A 20252-nucleotide genomic window follows, 5' to 3' on the forward strand; every position below is an offset into this window, starting at 1 on the left:
TGGTATGTGCCGCCCATGAACAGGAGCAGCTCTGCATGGCTGGACACATGAAATAACAGTATTTAGCAGTGGCACATTTATAAGATTATCTCAGCACAGGAACATTTTTTAACACATCCAATTGTGGAACTTATTATTATTCTAAGATCTGTTAATTAAAATATACTTTGTTCGTGGAACAAACCTTTCCCTTAACCACCTTGGGTTTTTCCGTTTTTGCATTTTATTTTTTGCTCCCCTTCTTCCCAGTGCCATACCCTTTTTATTTTTCGGTCAATATGGCAATGTGAGGGCTTATTTTTTGTGGGACAAGTTGTACTTTTAAATGTCATCACTGGTTTTACCATATCTTGTACTGAAAAACGGGAAAAAAATTCCAAGTGCGATGAAATTGCAAAAAAAAATGCAATTCCACAGTTGTTTTTTTTTTTTTCTTTTACCACGTTCACTGAATGCTAAGACTGACCTACCATTATTATTCTCCAGGTCATTATGAGTTCTTAGACACGAAACATGTATAGGTTGTTTTTTATTTAAGTGGTGTAAAAAATCCAAAGTTTGCTAAAAAAAAAAAAAATGGCGCTATTTTCTGAGAGTCTCCATTTTTCGGGATCTGGTGCCGGGTGAGGGCTTATTTTTAGCGCATCAAGCTGATGTTTTTATTGATACCATTTTGGGGCAGATGTAATGTTTTGATCGCCTGTTATTGCATTTTATTGCAATGTTGCGACGACCAAAAAAAGTAAGTCTGTCGTTTAGAATTTTTATCTCGTTACGCCTTTTACCCATTGGATTAATTCTTTTTTTATTTTGATAGGTAGGGTGATTCTGAAGGCGGCAATACCAAAGATGTGTATATGGAGTTTTTTTGTATAATTTTATTTTTTTATTTTGAACGGGGCGAAAGGGGGATGATTTAACCTTTTATATTTTTTTTATTTTTTTTTATATTTTAAAAACTTTTTTTTACACTTTCTGCATGCTTCAATAGTCTCCATAGGACACCAGAAGCAGCAGTTTTCTGATTGCTTCTACTGCATACAGGTGATGAGCAGATTGCCTGTATGTAGTAGAAATGCTCAGAGGCTATGAGCGCCAACCACTGCCAAACCATCGGTTACCAGCAATCATGTGACGGGGTCACCGATGGGCAGGGCTAATGCCGCAGTTCCGGCGCGGCGCAGTTAAATGCCGCAGTCAGAGATTGACAGCGGCATTTAACTGGTTAACAGCCGTGGGTGGATCGCGATTCCACCCGTGGCTGCTGCAGGCACATGTCAGCTGTAGGAAACAGCTGACATGTGCCCGGTTCAGCGCGGGCTCAGCGCCGGAGCCCGTGCTGAACTGGGGGTGATGGCCTAAGGGGTACAAATACGCAGAATGCATGGCTGCTGGGAGGAAATTAACTTATAGCCTCCTGAGAGCCGCTCATTTTCAGCCATAGGGGCATGTATGAAGCTATTACAGTCACCACTCATTATACTGGGAGTGGCAGCTGTAATCACTTCCCGACACTTTGATTGACAGCTTGCTCTCCACATACACACTGCAGAGCAACCTGTCAATGAAAGGGTCAAGGAATGATTACATCCACGGCTCACAGTATAATGAGTGGTGACTGTAATAGCACTGTGCACGCCCCTATGAAGCGAGTAGCTCCTGAGTATATATGTTTATTTCCTCCTGGCAGCCGTGCTTGGTTGCCCAGGTAGCATTTTAATGCTAGGATTTACCCCATATCTGGAGGTAACCAGCATTTTGCTCATCACAGGTTCCTTTTAAAATAAAAAATTGAATGAATTACAACCAGAAAATAAAAACAGACTATAAAAATGTATATGTGGTGTACAAAGTTTTGAAGATGAAAACGTAAAACTCTTACAATTTGCTTTTGCTGTACATTGCTATATAAGATGATTACATTTGCCATGAGAGGATTTGATGTAACATCCACTTGTCATGGTGGAATGATGTTGGAGCAGAATATGACATATTCAATGAAATGTTTGAAATGATAATATAAAAAAAAATGATACATGGTAAACAAAAACTATATATTTCTTTACAGTTCCTTCGAAAGCTTTCTAATGAAGATCGTGAAGACCCCTGTACTGTTGTAGCATACTGGGAGCATGAAATAAATTGTGTAATACGGGACAGGCTGTGCCGGCAAGCAGACATTAGTTGGTTCAACTCAGAATTAACATCAACAATAAAAGAGGTACAGGAACACTTGGATTATTTCAAGAAAAGAAGATCTAAAATATGCCAACAAAAGTTTAATATACAATTAAATGGTCTAAATTGTGCAGCCTGACTGACATTGATAGGCATTAGTCTTTCTGTAAAGGTTTGTCCCATCTCTTCTCTGATTCAGCTGAAGTCATGAATCTACATACACCTTAGCAACGTTTATTGGAACTTGTTTTTTCCACAATTCACGACATTTAATTCTAGTACATATTCCTGTTCTATAGTCGATTAAGCATACTACTGTAACTCAAGGGGTCATGGAGAATGCCAAGTCAACGTAAGGAGACTTATAAACCATGCCATGCTCCTCTAGAAATTTATATATGCATATAGCCTCTTCAGAGAGAAAGAGGGCGGGAATTCTAACATATCAGAAGTATACATGTGTTTCGGTGTATTTGCCCCTCATTAGTGCAAAGCAGAAGAGCTGATTTGGCTGTTTAAGAGGCTTCTGACTAGGAGATAAACTCTACCTCTTAGGCCACGGCCCCACATTTGTTTAAATGTTGTGTTCTCGTCTCAGTAATTCATTTATAGGCCACGTCCTCACTATCAGTATTTGGTCAATATTTTTTCTCAGGAGTGGGAGCCAAAACCAGGTGAGGAACAATCAGAGAAAAGGTATAATAGAAACAAGTCACCAATTCTGCATTTATCACCCACTCCTGGTTTTGGCTCCCACTCTAAAGAAAAAATACTGACCAAATACTGATAGTGGGGCCGTGGCCTTAGAAGTCGTGTCAGAAGCCTCTCACCCAGCCATATCAGTTGTTCTGCTTTACACTGATGAGAGGCAAACATACTAAAACACGTGTCTGCAAAAATAATTTCTGGTTTGGCTTCTTATCCTAGCTCATGTGAAAAAGCCCTCTAAATAATCAATATTAACTTTTAGGATTGCTAGTTCCAATAGATGGCACTAGAGTTCCTGTCTTCTTCCTCTCTGAAGAGGTTTTTTTGCATTCTATATTTTAAGTATGTGAAATGTCAGAATAATATTATGATTTAAAATGTTTTATTTAAGCTTTTAATCTTCATCACATTTTCAGCGACTTAGAAGTTTACATACATGTGGTAGTATTTGGTAGCATTGCCTTTAAATTGTTTAAATTGGGTCATGTGTTTTAGCTAGCCTTCTTCAATCTTCAGACAATAAATTGCTGGAATTTTGGCCCATTCAGCTTGACAAAATTAGTGTAACTGAGTCAATTCTGTAGGTTCTGTTCCTTGCGTGCACATGCTTTTTCACCCCTTTTCTCCCAGTTTTAAACCAAAGAAATATATAAAAAAAATAAATAAATAATTGGAATCACCACATCCATAAAAGTCTGGTTTATCAAAAAATAAAATAAATCATAAATGCTGAGACAAAAACAAATCTAAATGCCAGATTTGTGTTTGTTCAGTCACCACAGTTCCACCCCCCAAAAAAATGTAATAAAAAATGATCAACATGTCATGTGTACCTCAAAATGAGATCAATAAAAATGTCAGCTGTTAAATATAAAAAAACTACACGAGTTTGACTACAACTTGGCCCACAAAATGCAAGCCCTTATATAGCTGTGTCGATAGAAAAATGAAACCACAAAAACAAAAAAAAGTTGTGAGATCCCAAAGGAATTAAAATATCATGTGGCCTTTAAATGCTGTTCAGTTAACTCAAATTATGTTAAAGGGAATCTGTCAACAGGTTTTTGCTGTGTGATCTGAGAGCAGCATGGTGTAGGATCAGAGAAACTGATTCCAGAGATGTATCACTTACTAGCCTGTGTGTTTCTGTTTCAATAAATTCAGAGTTTAATCAGCAGGAGATTGTCCATATCTGAATAGCCGCCTCGTACTTGCTGATCTAACCACGCCTCTACCACTGATATCAATATAGATTGTACAGGGAAAGCTGACACTCAGTGGCAAGGCCGGTGTCAGCTCCCGAGCAAGTGCTGGGGCCCTGAGCTGGCAGGGGGGCCCACTCACCGTCAGGCACCCTGGTGCGCTATGGGACCGGTGAGCGGTGTGCTGCCGGTGTCAGCGCCCGCTCCCCCCCTGCTTACTCAGGGCCCCGGCACAATACTTACCTCTCCCCGTGCCTCCGCAGCAGCTCCGGTCTCTTCCGTGGCTACTGCACTGTGACGTCTCAGGTCAGAGGTCGCGGTGACGTCTTTACACCATGCTCTCTCCTGAGCCATCACAGCACAGAGCGGGAAGACGCTGGCGCGGGTGAGGGGTCCAGAGTAGCAGCAGCAGGTGAGAAGTGAGGTGAGTATTTGATTTTTTTTAAACGTATGGAGGCATGGGGCATTATATGGTGGGGGGGACAAGTGACATCCTGCATTGGGCATTATATGGGGGAGGGAGGGAACAAGTGACATCCTGCATGGGGCATTATATGGGGGGGAACAAGTGACATCCTGCATGGAGCATTATATGGGGGGGAGAGGTGACATCCTGCATGGGACATTATAAGGGGGGGGTGACATTCTGCATGGGGCATTATGTGGGGGCCAGTATTCTGTATGGAGCGTTATAAGGGGGCCAGTATCCAGGGCCGGCGTCAGCACCCGGCGTACCCGGGCAAGTGCCGGGGCCCTGGAAAATCAGAGGGGCCCACCGCCCACTCACTGTCGGGGCCCACCGCCCACTCACTGTCGGGGCCCACCGCCCACTCACTGTCGGGGCCCACCGCCCACTCACTGTCGGGGCCCTGGCCGCTTCCTCGGCACCTGTTCAGTGACGCAGGCGCTGCTTGATTCCCAGCACTTCAGACATGGCCGCACACAGTGTGCTGTGTCTGCTAGTAATGACACGGCAGGATCGATGGCACAGCACCTTGAATTGTGCTTGTGTGTCGCCCCTGCCGCGTCATTACTAGCAGACACAGCCGCACAGCGCGCGGCCATGTCTGGGGGAGTGCCGGCAATCAAACACCGTCGGAGGTCCTGCACAGTTGGGGGGGAGCGGCCCGGACCCGACCGCTAGTGGGCCCCTCTGATGTTCCAGGGCCATGAAGTCTGTGACACGCCGGGGGCCCTGCACTGCCCCATACCCGAGGAGCTGCTGGACAGGACACTGGACCGGGGACAGGTGAGTGAGTCTTCCCCAATCCCCATATTAAAAATATTTGTAATGGGTCTGTGTGAGTGCATGTACAGTTATATGAAAAAGTTTGGGCACCCCTATTAATCTTAAGCTTAATGTTTTATAAAAATTGGTGTTTTTGCAACAGCTATTTCAGTTTGATATATGTAATAACTGTTGGACACAGTAATGTTTCTGCCTTGAAATGAGGTTTATTGTACTAACAGAAAATGTGCAATCTGCATTCAAACAAAATTTGACAGGTGCATAAGTATGGGCACCCTTATCATTTTCTTGTTTTAAATACTCCTACCTACTTTTTACTGACTTACTAAAGCACTTTTTTTGGTTTTGTAACCTCATTGAGCTTTGAACTTCATAGCCAGGTGTATGCAATCATGAGAAAAGCTATTTAAAGTGGCCACTTGCAAGTTGTTCTCCTGTTTGAATCTCCTCTGAAGAGTGGCATCATGGGCTCCTCAAAACAACTGTCAAATGATCTGAAAACAAAGATTATTCAACATAGTTGTTCAGGGGAAGGATACAAAAAGCTGTCTCAGAGATTTAACCTGTCAGTTTCCACTGTGAGGAACATAGTAAGGAAATGGAAGAACACAGGGACAGTTCTTGTTAAGGCCAGAAGTGGCAGACCAAGAAAAACATCAGAAAGGCAGAGAAGAAGAATGGTGAGATCAGTCAAGGACAATCCTCAGACCACCTCCAGAGAGCTGCAGCATCAACTTGCTGCATATGGTGTCACTGTGCATCGGTCAACTATACAACGCACTTTGCACAAGGAGAAGCTGTATGGGAGAGTGATGCGAAAGAAGCCGTTTCTGCAAGCACGCCACAAACAGAGTCGGCTGAGGTATGCAAAAGCACATTTGGAGAAGCCAATTTCTTTTTGGAAGAAGGTCCTGTGGACTGATGAAACCAAGATTGAGTTGTTTGGTCATACAAAAAGGCGTAATGCATGGCGGCAAAAAAACACAGCATTCCAAGAAAAACACTTGCTACCCACAGTAAAATTTGGTGGAGGTTCCATCATGCTTTGGGGCTGTGTGGCCAATGCCGGCACCGGGAATCTTGTTAAAGTTAAGGGACGCATGGATTCCACTCAGTATCAGCAGATTCTTGACAATAATGTTCAAGAATCAGTGACAAAGTTGAAGTTACGCAGGGGATGGATCTTTCAGCAAGACAATGATCCAAAACACCGCTCCAAATCTACTCAGGCATTCATGCAGAGGAACAATTATAATGTTCTGGAATGGCCATCCCAGTCCCCAGACCTGAATATCATTGAACATCTGTGGGATCATTTGAAGAGGGCTGTCCATGCTCGGCGACCATCAAACCTAACTGAACTGGAATTGTTTTGTAAAGAGGAATGGTCAAAAATACCTTCATCTAGGATCCAGGAAATCATTAAAAGCTACAGGAAGTGACTAGAGGCTGTTATTTTTGCAAAAGGAGGATCTACTAAATATTAATGTCACTTTTCTGATGAGGTACCCATACTTATGCACCTGTCAAATTTTGTTTGAATGCAGATTACACATTTTCTGTTAGTACAATAAACCTCATTTCAAGGCAGAAACATTACTGTGTCCAACAGTTATTACATATATCAAACTGAAATAGCTGTTGCAAAAACACCAATTTTTATAAAACATTAAGCTTAAGATTAATAGGGGTGCCCAAACTTTTTCATATAACTGTATGTGAATGTCAGTGTGTATGACTGTGTATATATATATTTGTCTGTTTTATATATGTTTTTAAGAATTTGTGTAAAAATGTGTGTATGTCTGTATGTGTACATATCTGTGTACCATGTGTGCATGTGTCTGCGTACCGTGTGTGCGTGCGCATGTCTGCGTACCGTGTGTGCGTACGCGTGTCTGCGTACCGTGTGTGCGTGCGTGTGTCTGCGTACCGTGTGTGCGTGCGCGTGTCTGCGTACCGTGTGTGCGTGCGCGTGTCTTCGTATCGTGTGTGCGTGCGCGTGTCTGTGTACCGTGTCTGCGTGCGCATGTCTGCGTACCGTGTGTGCGTGCGCATGTCTGCGTACCGTGTGTGCGTGCGCATGTCTGCGTACCGTGTGTGCATGTCTGCGTACCGTGTGTGCGTGCGCATGTATGCATATGTGAAGGATGAGGTGGCAGGCTGGGCCCTGTGTACTATATATATATTTCTCCGCCGTATTTGTGCATCATGAATAGTGTATGTGTTAAAGGGGCCCACAGAGACTCTTTCGCCCGGGGCCCAGAAAAACCTGGAGCCGGCCCTGCCAGTATCCTCTATGGAGCGTTATATGGGGGCCAGTATCCTGTATGGAGCGTTATATTGGGACCATTGTTCTGCATGGAGAAATATATGGGGCCAATAATACTGTATGGAGGACTATACTGGATTCGCCGGTTTCTAAGCTATTGTGGAATTTACAATATATATCGCTCATATAATGTAAGAAGTGAAATCTTCGACATTGTACTATATATATATTTCTCTGCGGTATCTGTGCATCATGAATCGTGGTATGTGTTAAACGGGCCCACTGAGACTCTTTCGCCCGGGGCCCGCAAAAACCTGGAGCCGGCCCTGCTCAGTGGTGTGTGCGGGGCTCAATATTCCAAGCACTGCTAAATCTGCAACAGAGAAAACTGATTTTTTTCACAACTGCTGCACCCAGTAAGCTAAATGATACGTTGTTGGAATCAGGGTCACAGCTCCTACATTATGCTGCTCTCCGATTACATAGAAAAACCTGCAGACAGATTCCCTTTAATTAACCTATCAGGAGCTTCTAATTTTCTGGCATTGACCTAGCTATTTAAAGGCTCAGACAGCTCGATGTATGTAAACCTCTGAAACAATAATATCTTGATATAGTGAATTAGAAATTAAATTAACTATTTGTTAACATTTGTTGGAAAAATTGCTTGTCATGTACAAAGTAAACAGCTTGCTAAAACTAGAGTTTGTTGACCCTGAATCTGTGGAGGGGATAAATTTGAGCTTTAATTATTTCAACCTACAGTAAGTGTGTGTAAACTTGTGACTTCAGCTGTATATATTATTGCCTCCTACGCTGTCTAATTTGTGAGTTCTAGAATTGGATATACTATATGTACTATGTATATATAATATAGGCTTTACCAATGTTTATTTGGTTCTTGAAAATGTTGAATTATTAGGCTGTCTATTTTTGTAGAGACATTTAGGACCACCGAGTATTTTTAACATTAATATGAATAAATTCAGAATATTTATATAAACTTTGGTTTTATTATAAATTAATATTTTAAATAAGTTACTTTGTATGATTTAATAAAATGGGAATATGTTTTCTCTGCCTACCACTAGTCTTTTCCAGACATAACGACATCTGCACTTCAAAAACTATATACAACATTTCCCTTGGAAATGAAATTTTCTCATCAAGCCAGCACAGATAGCAGAGATGTTAAGGTAACTTTCCATGCGGCAAGTTGTCCTATACTCTAGAGTTCATATTATTTTTTCCTTACCAATTCTACATTTATACTGGTTGCGGTTGCCTAGGTCTTGCTGCAGTCTCCTGAAAAACTTGATGAGGTACAAAGCTTCTTGGGGACCATTGTCCAGCATTATAATGAGGAACTTGGACATCAAAAGCTGCATATAGAATTATCAGAGAATGTTGTAATTCAAGTGATCCGCATACACAGAGTCTTGTGTGGTGAGAATGGGTGAGTAATGCTATAATGATTTATGAAGGTTTATTCTGTGTACAGAGTTAAAGGGGTTGTCCCCTTTCAACAATCTTTTGACCATAGGCTTAGTTGTATGTTAAAAATTGGCTACGACACAGTGCTGGATCCTGGAAAGATAGGGACAGCTCAGTTTGTTTTTGACATATAATTGAGCTCAAGGGCTAAAGTTTGGTGAAATGGGATAACCTCTTTAACAATAATTTGTGAACTTTTCTGTGTTAGTTAATAATAGGATATTTTTATCAAGTTCTAAGGTGTCTGTACTACAGAGTTATTGCACCGTACATGTGATAAATTGAAACTGGGCCGAACACTGGTATCAATGCCTTTGTTACCCAGGAACTGCCTACACACTCTGGCCACATAAGGCCAGCATTGTCCTGTACGAAGATGAACAAAGGGCTCATAGCACCGTTAGGTCTGACATTGGCTCTGAGGACTTTATCCCAGTAGCTAACTGCAGTGAGGGTACCTCTGGCTATCACATGGGCCACTGCCAAGTCAGTCATGCTCTACATGGCATCTCCAGACTCTCACGCCTGTCACATTGGCTCAGTGAAAACCTTCTCTCATCGGTGAAGAGAATAGGGTGCCAAAGATGGACCTGTCAATTCTGGTGTTCTCTGGTGAATACCAGTGCTGGCAAGTGAGCACACAACCGACAATAGAACATTGTGCCCTCGGGTCATCCTCATGGATTCTGCTTCTGACCGTTTATCACACCCATGCACACCAGTATACCTCTGGACATCATTTTATAGAGCACTGGCAGTTCCTCTGGATTCTGTTCACACAACCAATACCCTGCTGCTGGCTTCATGCCCTACTACGACCCTACCTGGCTTTCCTTGGATCTTGGTATCTGCTCCATGGTCTTGAGACTGTACTGGGAGACACAGCAAACCGTCTTACAACAGTATGTATGCCTACCTGTGAACCTGCATAGTCAATATACTACCTCATGCTACCAGTAGTGACAAGAACACTAGCAAAATGCAAAACTAGCAAAACTAGAGAAAAATCAGTCAGGAAGGGTATAGAGAGACCAGTTGCCTATCCAGTGCTTCTATTGCCACCTAAATCTGCACCAAAGCAGGAGAAATTAATCCACAATTGCTTATGCTTCCTAACTAGACAGATTGATATCCTTAAAATTTAAGGTGACCATTTTATTGCACACTGTATGCCCATTGATTCCTATACTGCTGCCAGATATGAAAACAGTGATCTTACAGCAGAGGTTGCTGCCTTAGGCACCAGCCCACATATGCCTTTTTATGAATATGGCCCTGCTATCATAAATTCAATAGAAAGGAGCAATCTCTGTAAAGACACTAAACAAGTAAGGATTGCTGAAAGATCTGAATACAGCTGTGAGTTACAAAGGTGTATAGTAGTAGTACAAGTACATAGTTTTCCCAAACTGTTCCGTTTTATGTGGATTATACACTTTACTTACATTAAATAAATATCTGCCTATTTGTTATTACTATACTTGGCTTTATATGGTTTTAATTTGGTATATTTTGCTAACTATTGCTACACATCTGAGCTAACTGCTGGGTAGCATTTTGATTCCCATCAGTTTTATAGAGCTACTCTGTATATATATTCTTTGCATAGAAATAAAAGTTTTTGATCATTCACCTTAAATGAATATTATTGTCCTTGCAGCGGCAATGCTTTATTAGTAGGCTGCGTGGGATCCCACCTGTCCACCCTAGTAAAGCTGGCTCTCTACGTTGCTGACATACCTCTTCATGCGTTGGACATATCTGCAAGAAACAGCGTAATGAGCAGTTTGAAATCAGCTATTGAGATCTCAGCTGTTGAAGGAAAGCCAACAGCCATTCTGTGCAACGTGAGTTTACAATATCCAAATGATAGTCCCTGCTGATTACTAATTCATTTCTTAATAGAGTTATACTGGATTTACCCAATAACAACTTTTGTTTACCATTATTATGATCAGATCGGTGGGTGTCTAAAGGCCCCCCATATACATGTGATAAAGATCGATTGATGAACAATTGTCCGTATGAATATTATCCAATTGCAGTCTGACATCCGCACATTCAGAGAAAGGAGAAGATAGAGAAATTAGGTTCTCTGTCTTCTCCGCACCTGTGTGAGAGAATCGCAGCACAGTAAGATGACATTCGGCTCAAACTCTGGCAAAGTTTGATCCGAGTGACATTAACATAATCGGCCCAATTCTCTCGCATGAGAAAATCGAGAGAATTGACGGCTGTGTAACCCCGGCATAACATAGGTTTTAATAATGTCTTGTTCTTTTGGCCTCCATGTGACTAGTATACACCAAAATACTTCTAATCCATTTAGTAGTATCCTTTAAAAAAACATATCTGTTAAACATATACTTTCTACAATGAGACACCTTGGGTGATAGATGCATCCGGGACTGGAATATAAACAGAATTGGGGCTCGCTCACACTGGAGAATAACAGGGCCAAGTGCTCTCTGATATTTTATTGGATAGCGCTTGGCCCAATCTTATACTATGGGGCAGTGCCGACGAGTGCTTTTTCTTCTCTTGCCGGTTCAGCATAAGAAAACAATCGCAGCGTTCTGTGAGTGGCTCCTATATTCGGATCATGCCATCCCATACAAGTCTATAGGTGCATGTCATCTGAGTGCAGTCCGATGTACGCTTGCAGAGACAATGGAGAAGATGGAGGAATTAAGTTGAGCAGAGTGTCGTTAACATAATCGGGCCAATTTTCTTGCATGAGAGAATATATGCCCGTGTGAGCGAACCCTTAAAGCCAAAGTAGCAGTCTTAAAGAAACAGTAATCATCATTAAGCCGCAGCTCCACTCTTGTTAGTTAAATTCATAACAATCAAGCTCCATAAATTTTCGGCACTTGAGGTTTAACCCCTTGTTATTGTAAATTTACAGTGTGGTCTTAAAGCTCCTGCTCATGCAATCTAGCAGGAGCATGTCCATTCCCGCACTGAAACAGCCGCAGACCCTAGGGAGAAGAATGAAGTCTACACAGTAATTTATATGTACCCGAAAACAATGCTAAAAAATAATATAATTTGTCCTTCCCTTAAAGGGAAACTGCCACATGCTAGTTGCTATGTAAACTGCCCCCATAGCGTTGTTAGTGATGCAATGTGCATCACTAACAAGCTGTTTTTATGAAAATCGGTGGTTGTATAATGATGTTATATTGTTTTATATACTTTATCCTACCTGCTCGTATTCAGTAATAGGGGTGTGATTCTCAGATTCAGTCATGGGCGGTTGCCGCATACAGTTAGTGCTGGAGCCGCCAATGACATTTGAATACTGCTCCCTGCAAGCGCGATGTTTAGGGGCGCATGCAATATATCTTGCAGTCACCGCATGCGCAGTGACGCTGCAGCGATGACCGCATGATACATTGACTGCGCATGCACCGGGAGCCACAGATCACAGCGTGTGCGCACTGAAGCTGGTAATCACACAGCCTCACTGCGCACGCGGGGGGCCAGCGGCCCGACGTGTGCAAATGTGCATGCGCCCCTCAAACATCCCGCTTGCAGGGAGCAGTATTCAAATGTCATGGGTGGCGCCAGCACTGACTGAACGCGCCGCCGCCCATGGCTGAATGTGAGAATTACTCCCCTATGACTGAATAAGAAGAGGTAGGACAAAGCATATATAAAACGATATAACATCAATATACTACCACCGATTTTCATAAAAACAGCTTGTTAGTGATGCACATTGCATCACTAACAACGCTATGGGGGCAGTGTACATAGCAACTAGGAAGTGACAGGTTCCCTTTAAGGCTTGGTCAAAAATGGGATAGCTAGTGATAAAAAGGCCTGTAGCACAAATGGCTGAACTAGGAAGGAAAAGTCTACCAGCACTGCATCTGCTTGTCACTAGATGTACCGTACACTTTAATTTTCAACTTGTTTTCAAATTTTGATTGACAATGTTGACAGTAATGAACACTCACTTTCAAAGATATTCATTTAGTTATGAGCCATTGCTTAATAGAAAAGCTTTGTGTATTATATCAAATCAGTTGAAAAAATGTGTGCTGATGCTAAAGGAGTTAATTACAATTATCCTTAATTATTTTAATTATGATCTTTATTGCAGCCACCATGGCTCTTGGAGCTGAACAATGGTCTGATTTATGTTTAGAAATAAGTGCACTCTGTTGCCATAGTATTTATCAATGTCTGCTATGTGCAATCATGCTATGATTACAGTGTAGATAAAAGGCCAACCCGGTGTCTGCTATTAGCTTATTAGTCATAAGCACAGACCACATTAATCTCTGTCCAAACAAAAAGTCATTGTTTTGCTTTTTAATGTTAATGTTTGCTGCTGCAAAATTATCAATTACTCAGCGATGTGGAGAACCTATCAGGCATCATAAAAGAGACATTCCAATAAGAAATGTATTCATTTTTTACTAAGCAGAATATCATAATATTCACAAAATATCTCACAATGATCAAAATGCTAGAGTTTTCAGTGTAATGTTCAATTTTCTATTTCAAGTTAATCACTATCTTAGTAATAATTTGCTCTAAGGTAAATACATTTATATTATTATTATTTATTATTATTGTTAAAGCACTATTTATTCCATGATGCCTTAAATGTGAAAAGGGTTTACTTTACATACATATAATGCATATATAAGACACAGTAAACAAACTAACATTGACAGATTGACAGACTGGTACGGAGAGGAAGGCTATGTGCCCACGAAGCAGAAATTCCTCATATTTTCTCCACTTCTCCCTGGCAGGAAAAACATGCAGGATTTTACATGTGTTTTTCCCGCCAGGTAGAAGCGTTTGTCAAGCATTTCTGCATGCGGGTTATCAAGCGCTTTTCCAAGCGATTTTAGCATCACTTGGAAAAGTGCTTGACAACTTGGTCACACTATATAAATCCATGCAACCGGCATGGATTTATATAGTGTGACCAAGTAAATAGTTAAAAAAAAGAATAAGAATGGTAAAAAATAAAGATTATACTTACCTTCCGATGGCCCCCGATGTTTTCTCCGCTCCGTGTGGTCTGTTGTATGGGTCGTGGTGGTGTGAAAGGACCTGCAATGACGTCATTGAGTCATGTGACTAAATGACGTCATGGCAGGTCCTTTCACACCATCGCGACCCATACAACAGACCAGACGGAGCGGAAAAAAACACCGGGGGCCATCGGAAGGTAAGTATAATCTTTATTTTTTATTTTAATTTTTTTTAACAGGTTCTATGGTACCTGGGTCTGGAGGAGAGTCTCCTCTTCTCTAAACCCGGGTACCATCCGCACATAGAATCGCATAATATTCGTATGTGCAAATGTGCTGACACAGATAGTATGCATTTCAATGTAAGTCAATGGCGGCAATTACGCTGTGTGTCCGCAAAATTAATGGACATGCTGCGTATTTTTCCGCAATGATAATCCGCAGCGGAAATTTTCGCAGTATGTGCACAGCACATGTGGATTATCATTGGGGACCATGGGGCACGTATTACCAAGCTTTTTTTAAGCGTTTTCGCGGAGGAAATTCCGCTGCAAAAACGCTTGAAAAACACATAGTGGGCACGCAGACGAAGAGGACCCTGCCTTGCGGGTTTACAATCTACATAATATTGGGGAATAAGACGGTAGGTCAGGGGATTGGTGAAGCACCAGTGATAGGTGGCAGCTGAGTTATTGCAGTTTGTCGGCTTTCCTGAAGAGATAGTTGTGCTTTAGTTTGCACCTGAAGATTTCAATTGTGGGAGACAATTGATCATGTTGTGGCTCTGAATTCCAGAGGATGGGGGATGCTCAGGAAAATTCTTGAAGGTGAATGGGTGAGAAGCGTACAACGGTGAAGGAGAGAAGTAGGTCTTGTGAGGACCAGAGATTGTGTGGGGAGATGTCTGGAGATTACTTCGGAGATATACAGGGGAGACAGATTATGGACAGCCTTGTAAATAATTGTTAGTAATTTAAACTGAATTCACTGGAGAATTGTAAGCCAGTGAAGTGATTGGCAGATGGGAGAGGAAGAGGAGTAGTGATGGGAGAGGTGGATTAATTGGACAGCAGTTAAGGGTAGACTGGATAGGTGCGAGAGTGTTATTTGGAAGGCCATAGAAGAGGATATCGCAATAGTCCAGGTGGGAGATGATGAAAGCACACACTAACACTTTAGTTGATCCCAGATTCTGGAAATATTTATGAGTTGGAGATGGCAAGAAGAGGTAAGTCCTTGGATGTGTGGTTTGAAGGACAGGGCATAGTCAAAGGTTAACCCGAGGCAGTTGACTTGTGGTACATATGGCTGATAGACACTCTGTAGTAGGTATTAGCTGGGGAGGACTCATTACAGAACAATAACTTTACATAGTTCGCTATAAATTAACATTCAAATAGTTCGTTAAGCAAACAAACCAGGAGTAATCATAATTTCCTGCATCTTAAATAGGATTTGTCACCAGATTTCACAATGCAAATTGTACACAATATTGCATAGATTTTAGACCTGTGAGGCTGATGTACCGTATTTATTTTAGAAATCGTCAAAATGGTTTTAGAATCCTGATGTTAAAATGAGCATTTTTGAGTCCACCTATCTGGTGAAGAATCTCATGAGTCTCTACTCCAGGGCCACATCTGCCTTGAGCTTCTTGCCTCAGTAAGAAGAAGGCAGCATATTTGGAGTCATGGCAGGACGGACAGCAGCTAAAGCCCCTCTGCACATTAGACTAATGTCGGCTAAACTCAATGATATGGACAGGTTTCAGCCAACCATCTAATGTGTATGGGGGCCATAAAAAACTAATCGTCGGAGAGTTAAGGATCCGGTATGTCCAATTATGGACTGCTGATCATTTTTTCTCTTTGAGATAAGCCACCGCCATTTTTGGTGGAGTCCCTATCAAAGAGAGCACAGGAGCGATCGGCTGAAAAGCACATATGGGAGTGCCGAGAGAGATGGCTGTCAGCCAAACGATTGGCCAAAGCATCGTGTATGTAACAGACATCTCCTGTGTTTGGGAGGCCTTAGAGTTTGCTGTCTGAACCTGGCTCAAAAGCTGCCCAATGCTCCTCTCACAACAGCCCTCTCAGCCCCCCTGATCTTGTGCTCACTAACAACTTCCTGGTTACTTCCAGCCAACTCTGCTGTTGGGGACATAGAGGTGGGGAGAAGTCTGCCTGTACTGTTCTGCTCCACCCAAACAGGCTGACAACTACAGTTTGTACTAAGCAGTGTGAGATGCCAGCTAAAGCAGCAGGGAGGAGGGACACTGAAGAGCTGTCGTTCAGACTAGATGGGAGGAAAGTGGGCTCCTGAAGGATTACACAGTCAATCTGGAATCAATTTTCCAAGTAAAATACATCATCAGATCTAAGAGATCAGTTTAGTAACATTTGCAGTTTGTTTTGTGAAATCTGGTGATGGCTGTCTTTGATGCCTATATAAATTAAACAGTCATAGAATTCTAAACTTAATAATAATAATAATAATAATAATAATAATAAAGCATAAATACAATGGCACTGTGCTCACTTATATAGACGAAACTTTAAAAGAAAACAAAAAATAAGTACCTGATTTTTAAGGAATTAAAGGGTGAGGATGTCTATGGATTTTTCGATTGATTTCTGGTATGTAATAATATCCAGATGGAATAATGGGTCGTCTAATTATAATACAAAAATATAGATGAAAAACGTGTGTAAGCATATATGCACAATGTCAGGGAGTCTTACCTATAAAATGCAGAAAACAAACTTGAGTGGATGTTGTTTTCCTGTGGATTGTTTGAAGATGGAAAACAAAGGGTTTAAATAAACAATTAGAATATTTAACCAATATCTTTAAGGGGTATTATGTTTCTAAAAAAAAGGGCTACTGTACTTTTAAGGATTTTGTTGTTTTGTGTAATCTCTGTTGTATTTTATTTTTGTCTTTGTTGTTTATCTCTAATGGGCTCTGAGGAATCAAACAAAGATCTAATTAATCGAGTGCTTAATTAATGGGAGATCCGTTTATTATGGGATGTATTTTGCTGTACCTTAAAGATTTTTTTATCTCTGTATACTTTTGTGTAGTTACTATTGCCCTAGGGATTCAATCCATATATACTAGTATAATTAGACAACCCATTATTCCATCTGGATATTAATACATACCAGAAATCAATCGAAAAATCCATAGACATCCTCACCCTTTAATTCCTTAAAAATCTGGTACTTATCATTTTTTGTTTTCTTCTAAAGTTTCGTCTATATAAGTGAGCGCAGTGCCATTGTATTTATGCTTTATATTTTGACGTGAAAGGTGTGGATGCAGACCCTGTTGTGCACTTGCAGCTCATTTTAATTTCTACAATTTTTCTTTTTAGCTACTCATTGTAACATTTTTTAACCCAATTTAAATTAAAAAAAAATGTTATACTAAACTTTCCTTCTATTAGGTGTAGAGCGCCAGTGCATCATTTATTATTTGATAATAATAATAATAATCTTTATTTTTATATAGCGCCAACATATTCTGCAGCGCTTTACATACATTATCATCTCTGTCCCCATTGGGGCTCACAATCTACATGTCTTTGGAGTGTGGGAGAAAACCGGAGAACCCAAGCAAACACGGGGAGAACATACAAACTCCTTGCAGATGTTATACATAATAAAACAATATCTATTTTAGGATCTTTTCAATAATGGCTTGTGAACAACAACAGGACTAGCAAATAACTGAATTAAAAAATTATAAATTGTTTCGACGTAATGTATAATTCCATCATTACGATAGGAAAATTTTATTGTTTCAGTAAAGGTAAACCCATTAGCAAAACATACATTTCCAAACATATATCTTTGACACTATGTATGCTGAAACCCACATTATAAAGCAGACAGCAGATGGTGCCAGTGATCTGTGTTTCAAGCACACAGCTTAATAAAAATGTAAATATAACTTGGAGACGCTACTAATATTTACATATATGGTCAACCATATAAAGCATAAACCATCTATACCTCTCCTAGGTTTTAAAAGATATATTTTAAACATGTATTTTGCTTAATATTTAAATAACAATTCTTTTTCTCTACATACATATTTTTATTATAATGGTGAGAATATTTCTGTCACAGTTTTTCTCCTAAAATGAGTTTCTCTGATAGAGAGCTACCAGATCCCTGCACAGACAACTTAGAAGTGGAGCTTACTGTATGCCATTTTATTAGTGAGTTTGATGTACAATAATATAATAACATATGCTGTAGGGTTCACACCTAAATTCAAGAATTCGGTTTGTGTATACCATTAGAATGGAAAAAAGAATGTAATGCAGAACTTTTTTCCATTCTGAAAACTGACATAGACAAAGTCTATATTATTCAATGGCACTTTGATGCAACTGATTCATGTTAGACATAAATTCCAATTGTCTGTTACAAGACAGAAATTCCCGTATGCATATGTGAACGCGACCTAATCTGATTAGTGTCCATTACTGGTGACCACAAAGGACCTACCACCAAGTTATTCATGTTGAACTAGACATAGAATGTAAATGTGGCAGCAGAGCGGAATAAAACATTTTTTTTTTTTTATTTCGCCTCTCCGTTGCGGAGATATTAGGAATCAAAGTGCTTGGCACCTAATGAGTTAACTTTTTACATCCCAAGTGGGTATTATCAGGGAGTTTTCACTGGGTGTGTGTACTTCTTCTCCCTGTATGATACTGACCAATCATAAGCAGGCAGCAACACTTAAAGGAAAAAACACTCCCCAGCACAACTTAGAGCAGATTTTTCAGTGTTTCAGATGTAATAATACAGCTCTGATCTTCTTGTCTAACCTCCTGCATGAGTCAGTGTGGAGGAAGTGCAGCACAGCTGAGTTTACTGTGTCACATTAGAAAAAAAACTTTTATCAGCTCTCCTGATTACTGAATGTGAGTATCACACTTATATCTGCTGTGTTCAGGCAACTTGTACTTACTCTGCAGTGAGAGCAGGGCTGTCATTACATCTCACACTGGAGTAGCCTGCATGTTCAGGGCTAAGCCTGTGTGAGGTGTAATGAGACTCTGCTCTGATCTCACTGTAGAGAGATTACAAGTTGTTCACAAATGACATAAGTGTGATTACTGACACATTGAGCTCTCAGCTCTGGACAGGTAGTGTGGGGGAGGGGCAAAATAGCAGAGCTGATAATGCTAGGAGAGGAAGAGAGCTGATAGAAGGGTTTGTAATGTGACACAGCTAAACTCAGCTGCACTGCCTCTCCCCTCACACTGGCTCATGCAGGAGGTTACACCAGGAAGTTCAGCGCTGTATCATTACATTTCACACACTGAGAAATCTGTGCTAAACTATGGTGGGGTTGTGTTCTTCTTTCCTTTGAGTGTTGCTGCCAGCTTATGATTGATCTGCATCATACAGGGAGAAGAAATACATGCCCCCATTAAAAAATGTCTGATAGCACCCACTTTGACTTAAAAAAAAGTTAACTCATTAGGTGCTAAATACTCTAATTGCTAATATCGCTGCAACGAAGAGGCGAAATAAAAAAATATATATATATTACCGTCTGGAGTTATTGTTACACTGGATGTCAAGTTCAGCATGACAAAATTGGTGAATGGTCCTCTTTAACATGTTGTCTATGCAGTGGCTTTGGAGCAATGAAAATCAAATCTGGGACAAAGCATAAAGATATATTAACAAATTAATATAGAAATCTTGACACTTGTAATCCACATAAAAATGGAATTGGTATGAGGGCATTTACTTTAAGATGCAATTGGATAGTCATATACTGTACGCTAACATAGAGCACTTTGCTGCATAGAATTATTTTGTAATAATTGGTTGAACTAAAAAGCTTATGGACTGATTACTTAACTGATCTGTAAACTATATTTTTGTGTCTTAATGAATATATGACTACTCTTGTCTTATATTAAATTGTGCCACGTATATTAACAGGCAGAAGAACTGGCCACTGAAGGCTGTCTTAATGCCATTAACAGTCTGCTGATCTGTGGGGAATATTTGACTCTGTTCACAACTGAAGAGATGAATGATCTCCTGCAGGTAAGCACCTAATAAGTCACTGGATCATAGTTGTAAAATAGTGGTCTGGTCTGATTCTAATTTTTA

General features: G+C 40.7%; 1 protein-coding gene across 1 annotated transcript in view; it reads left to right on the plus strand.

The window, feature by feature from the left end:
- Window positions 1-20252, plus strand: part of LOC141259500 (dynein axonemal heavy chain 5-like) — a 482742-nt gene that overhangs the window by 319417 nt on the left and 143073 nt on the right. The window contains exons 65-69 of the mRNA XM_073675609.1: window positions 2069-2221; window positions 8701-8805; window positions 8899-9065; window positions 10764-10950; window positions 20079-20186. Coding sequence (XP_073531710.1) covers window positions 2069-2221; window positions 8701-8805; window positions 8899-9065; window positions 10764-10950; window positions 20079-20186 — 720 coding nt within the window. The remainder of the gene's footprint in view (window positions 1-2068; window positions 2222-8700; window positions 8806-8898; window positions 9066-10763; window positions 10951-20078; window positions 20187-20252) is intronic.

Source organism: Phyllobates terribilis, unplaced genomic scaffold, assembly GCF_046119375.1.
Source record: "Phyllobates terribilis strain yellow unplaced genomic scaffold, ASM4611937v1 Scaffold_3__8_contigs__length_932513732, whole genome shotgun sequence".
NCBI classification, from domain to species: domain Eukaryota; kingdom Metazoa; phylum Chordata; class Amphibia; order Anura; family Dendrobatidae; genus Phyllobates; species Phyllobates terribilis.